Raw genomic sequence first — 6,000 nt, forward strand, 5'->3', positions numbered from 1 at the left:
ATATGAAACTAAGCTTGTAATCTTTGTAGGGTCCAAGATGCCTTGTAACTTTATTTGCATAGTATGATTATCAAAATGGAAATTGGCCAAAGTTTTATCCATGAAAGTTGAGTCAATCACAAATCCTAATAGGAAATCTAGTCACTTGATATGATATCCCATTCCCATAGATACTATTTTCTATTCATTTACTCCCACTTTTTTCTCTCTTGGACATCATTGAGGTAATCATAATATCCTTGCAAGTATCCAATTTGAGAAGAAACATGCATGAAATCTTAGTGGGGCCTCTTTAATCTTATTAGGACAATGAAAATTAACCTACAAATATTATTCACTCATCCACCACTCATCTATATTAATTTATTAATTAAATTATTTATAATTTTTTCTTAAATGGAGGCTTAAATTTTTATTTATAATTTTAATGTTATTATTGTCTAACTATAGTCCAATACCATATCGTGTTGTGAAACAACACCAAAAAGATTTGAACCATAGTAATTTTGTGGCATGTATCTCAATCTTAAATTTGATTGAATGTATGAGATCAAATTGTAAGGAAAAAATAAAAAGGAAAAAGAAAAAGAATAAAATCTTTAAACCTAATGTACTACTTAAGAAAAATTACTGTTTAATTGTGTTTGTTATTATTTGGAATTAGATGTGAAAATTGATAATTGCATTTATGCACTTATTCGGGCTTCTAGTTTTATATATTTATGTGTAAATTGAGCAAATATCTATTTAATTTATGTAAATTATGTTATTATGGGAAAATCACATGCAACTTGAATACAATATATGTGAAAAGAAGCTATTTGAAGCTCAATTGCAATTGATTTGAAGCAATTTATAATTAACCGAATTGCAAGAAATCAATTGAAAGTATTAATGGAGCATTCTAAAAAGAATAATAATAATAATAATAAATCTCGTAAATTTTGAGAATTAAATTCAACAATTGGAAAGTTTGGGAACTAAATTGTAAACTTTCCAAAATTACCTCGGTCAACTATAATGATTTTAGAATGGATAGGACTTAATTGCAAATATTAGAAGATGAATTACTAAAATCACATGATAAAATAAGGTCAATTGAAAAGGGGATTAATTTCTTTTTTCTTAAACTTCTTTGATGGAATTCAATTTGAACAAGGATTTTGCCTAGAACTTATTCTAAAAGTACATACCACAGTCCAACAATTAAGAAGGAGGCTCGTAGGATATCAATAGACACATATATTCAAACAAAGCCTTAAGGATTCAATGTACATATTATTGAAGTCAAAAAGAAGGAAAAATCAAGAAATCCATTAAAAAGCCAAGGTTTCAAAATTATAAGAAGACGACGAAATCTTGATGTAAGATCTTCATCTTCATCATTTTTTCTCCCTTTTTTTCTTTTCATTTTTCCTTAAAAATTCAGTTATGTACTTTAATTCTTTCTCGTATCTTTATTCTACCATGATGGATAATTAATTGTTTGGTTAGGATAGATTATTGTAATCTAGTTTTGAGCTTTAATTTTAATTAAAAAGTTTTAAATTTCAAATTATTTTTACTTCTAGTATTAATGCTTGGATTAATTGGCTACTAATTTATTGATTTCATAAGCAAAAATTACATAGAGATGCGAATTATTTATTTAGACCACATAGTAAAAGTCGGGAATTAGAATAAAATTATAGAAATACATTTTCTAGTTAATGCGATCATTACATGGATTCTTAAAGATTTAATGCGTTTAGCCAATTTGAACTCGAAAGAGGTAAATTTAATATGTTGGAAGAATTCGATCGTTTAAACATAATCAATTGTTATAAAATTTGATGATTGATGTTAAGGAAATAGCTATGGTGAAGTCATGAAATTTAACACTTAAACCATCATTAAAAAAATCAACTTTTATTATTTTGATATATTTGAAAAATAACTTTATTTATTATCTCATAAATTCTACCAAAACGTCAATATCATTTTTTTCCCCATGATCTATATTTAAATGAATGTTTGAAACTTTCTTTCTTGACTGAAAAAGATATTATCTTGAATTGACTGATGATACCAACCCACTTATACGAAAACAGGTCCACTTTTCAAGCCGAAAGTGAAATTACTGATCGTGGGAAACTGAAGGCGTATCCAAGGACAAAGTGCATTGAAAAATTGGGCTTCATTGGGACTCGTTATAAGTAAGCATGATATTCGATCTCAACTTAAGTTTATTTTCGAAAAATCTGTAAGTGTTAGAGATTTGTATGAATTTAATAAAAGCTTTTCGTAGATTTTAAAAACTCTTGTATACTTTTGTACAATTTATGTAACTTTTGAAAACTTTCAGTCAAAATAGAAGTTACTTGAATCTAGGATAATTGAAAGTTCGCATGTAATAAAAAATAATTAACGTTAATTAGATAAATATATAATCAAAATATCATATATATGTTTATTTTTTTATTTTTTGACAAAAGAAGCTAAAGAAATATCTCACTCCTATTTGCTCCTTATTTTTTGAAACTCATTTTCAATCACATATTTCATGAAATTCTCAACATTTATCAAATTTTCAACCATAATTTCTCAACTTTTTCAAAAAAAAAAAAAAAGAAAGAAAGAAAAAAATCTACTAAAAGTCTTATTTTTAACAAAATAAAATAGAGGCCTAATGTTAAGTATTATCAATATATTAGACATTATAAAACAAGTAACCTATCAATATATTTAAAATTAAATTACAAACTAATCTTTTTTATATAAAATAATAAAAATTGATCTTTTACACAAAAAATTGGATTAAAAAATGATTTAAGAATTTTTTTAATTACCATTTATTCTTTTTCATAGAAAATGAAGAGAAACAATAAAAAGGAAAACGAGAACAAATATAATCATAGAAAAGAAATAATAATTTTTAAATCACGTCTCCGAGGTTCTTAGAAGAGAAAAAGAAAGATAAATATTTAAAGGAAAAAAATACATATTAAAATAAATTCTTTTGCGAAAGTCTTTCCAAAGTCTTGAGGTGAATAAGAGCCAAATTTTGAGATTTTATTTTTGTACTTTCTATATAAAAATTAGTAACCTGACACTTCTTTAAAAAGAAAAAATTTTAAAAAATTAAAGTTATTAACATTTTGAATATCTCATGACTTGTAGAAGCTTCTAAAAAGTGTTAATTGAATATACCAAGACTTATAAAAACTCTTTAAAATTCTATATTGAATACACCAATACTTTTTTAGAATATTAAGATGTTTCTATCGAATATTACTAAACTTTTTAAATCCTTGAAAGTTTATAAAATTTTCTATATATTGAATACACCTCCTTTTATTGGTCCTTCAATCAATCCTAAAGACGGGATTTGTCCTTAGCTGGGGAAGCTCACTTGCAGCTGGCAAACAACAAGATTTTTTCTTCCTTTGGCAAGTTATCTGAATACTTGCAATGAAGAATGGGCTAAGTCCCTCATTTCCTCTTCAGTGTGAGAATTAGCACTCTTTAACGAGAATAATTGTAGAGAGAATTCGTATATGAAGGATAAGATGTGAAAGTACTCAAAAGTGTTGATTGATTTTTACATATGATTGATTGTAGGTGGTGAATGCGGTGGTAGATGACGGGCTTTGAATATTACTTGATAGTGTGGATGTTAACTTTAAGTAACACATTACGTTAGCCTTTGATTCTAATCAAAAGTGACATAAAATGGTGAAAATGTTTAGTTTTAATGAAAGGTTACTCATTTTATCACCTTTGTAAAATGTTGATTTAAAGACAAGTAAAACTGTTATTATCCTTTTGGAGCTAAGCTTGAAATGTTGAGTTTATACGAACAGTGACATATATAATAGGTTACATTTTGCTAACTTTAATGATGCTTTTCAATTTTTCAGACTACTAGAATTTTATTTATTTGTAAAAAAATTTCCTCACAAATTTGAGCCAAAACCATCAATTTACTAAACATTGAGTTAATTGATTCTCCTTCTCCAATAGACCTCTTTAATTTGCATTCCTCTTTCTCTCGTTTTTCAGTGCTTCGTTGTGTAGTATAGGATTGTTCGAAATCACCAACAAGAATGTATTTTATTTTGTCTTCTGACTGTTGTCAAACAATATCAAAAATGGTGAAAAAAGCTCAAACTTTTAGATGGTTATGTGAATACACATAAAGAATTGATGTTCATGTTTATTCATGTTAGAAAATGTTCCCAAATAATACATTGTGCATGTAATTGAGTTCAAATTAAAAATGTCACAATTCTAATAATCAAATTATCAAAAATACTAGAAAATGTTTCAATTCAAACAACCAAATTAGGACATATAATCTTCAAGAAATTTACAAAAATGAACATCAGAGGAGACGGAAATTCTTTCCCAAATTGAGGATTTGCCCCAAAGGGAAAAAGAACTCGAAAAGAAACGTTTCCTAGCTTTCTAATAGTAGATATTAATTAAGCTCATTTCCTAGATATTTGGATTAGAATTCCAAGTAGAACAAATCTTCGAACCTGCCAATTCAAATGGATCCCACCATATGTTTACTTCTTGTTGCACCACAGGGTTTTCGTTATAAATTAGAATCTCAAGCTATCCAATTTATAGGTTGTGGTAAGAAACAATCCGTTATGGAATTTGCTGTGACATTCTGCATCAATTGATTACTAGAGTTTACTTCCAGGTGCATCACAAAGTTTTCTTTAGATTCTCGAGCAATCCATTTTGTTGATTGTGGAGGGAAACCATATGATATGGAGTTTTTAGTGCCATTCTGCATCACTTGATTGTTAGGGTTTACTTCCGATTGCACCACAAGGTTCTCGTTAGAATCTCGAGCCATCCAATTTGTAGATTGTGGAGAGAAACCATTTGATATGGAATTTTCAGTGCCATTCTGGATCAATTGATTACTAGAGTTTACTTCCAGGTGCACCACAAGGTTTTCGTTAGGATCTCGAGCAATCCAATTTGTAGATTGTGGAGAGAAACCATCTGATATGGAATTTTTAGTGCCATTCTGCATCACTTGATTGTTAGGGTTTACTTCTGGTTGCATCACAAGGTTTTCGTTAGAATCTCGAGCTATACAATTTGTAGATTGTGGAAAGAAACCATATGATATGGAATTTTCGGTGACATTCTGCATCAATTGATTATTAGAGTTTACGTCTAATGGAGTAATTCCATTGTCAGAAGTCGCATCCAATGGATCGAGCAATGAATATACTGGCTCAACTTGAGAATAATCTAGCAAGCGATTCTCAATATCCCTTAAAAATTGAGTGTTTGGGTTGGATATCCCGGCATCTCCTACATAATCCAAGGAAGGATAAGTGAAAACTAGATTGGAAGATTGTGTTACCGAATTAATAGGTGATGCAACTTGTCCCCAAACTGTCTTGTTTTGATTCTCAAATTGATAGTTTGTCCTTGCAGTAGGGAAATCCATAACTGTTAAAAAATAGTAGATATTCAATATTCACAATTGAAATTTCAACTTTTTTTTTGCATAATTAATTTCATACCTGATGTTGAATGCGAAGGAATTACTTGAGGTGCCATGGTTACCGGTAAGGGATAAATTTGAGAAAGAAATTCCGATAGAGGGATATTGGAAGGGTCGAAGAAAATGGATTCTTGGCTCGGGAATGGTTCGTGGCTCAATGCAAATAGTCGTTCGTCATTACGTAAAAGCATTTCGTAGGGTTTATCTTGTGGGAGCAAACTGAAGATAGTGTCTCCTGATCAAAGAGTGACAAGTATCATTACATATTCAATTCAAGTGAATTAATACCATGAATAATAATTTAACTTCTCAAGTACACCTCATTAAAAATGGGAGTTGGCTTCACTATCACATGTACAATCTACAGTATGATTGTGATAGTGAATTAGAAAGTACTCTCGTAGGGCATATTCCGCATATTATTTTCAAAAAAAAAAAACAAGAGCTATCCAATTTATTGAAGAAAAGAAAAAGGATATAAAAAA

General features: G+C 28.9%; 1 protein-coding gene across 1 annotated transcript; it reads right to left on the minus strand.

Annotated features, from left to right (window-relative positions):
- Positions 1 to 4,594: 4,594 nt before the first annotated feature.
- LOC111411154 (homeobox protein 4-like) lies at positions 4,595 to 5,571 on the minus strand. Its single transcript, XM_023041712.1, has 2 exons — positions 5,535 to 5,571; positions 4,595 to 5,460 (listed from the first exon to the last, which is right to left on the minus strand). The coding sequence occupies exons 1-2, from the start codon at positions 5,569 to 5,571 to the stop codon at positions 4,595 to 4,597; spliced, it is 903 nt and encodes a 300-aa protein (XP_022897480.1).
- Positions 5,572 to 6,000: the final 429 nt, after the last annotated feature.

The sequence above is a fragment of the Olea europaea genome, chromosome 15 (genome assembly GCF_002742605.1).
Source record: "Olea europaea var. sylvestris chromosome 15, O_europaea_v1, whole genome shotgun sequence".
Taxonomy (NCBI): Eukaryota; Viridiplantae; Streptophyta; class Magnoliopsida; order Lamiales; family Oleaceae; genus Olea; species Olea europaea.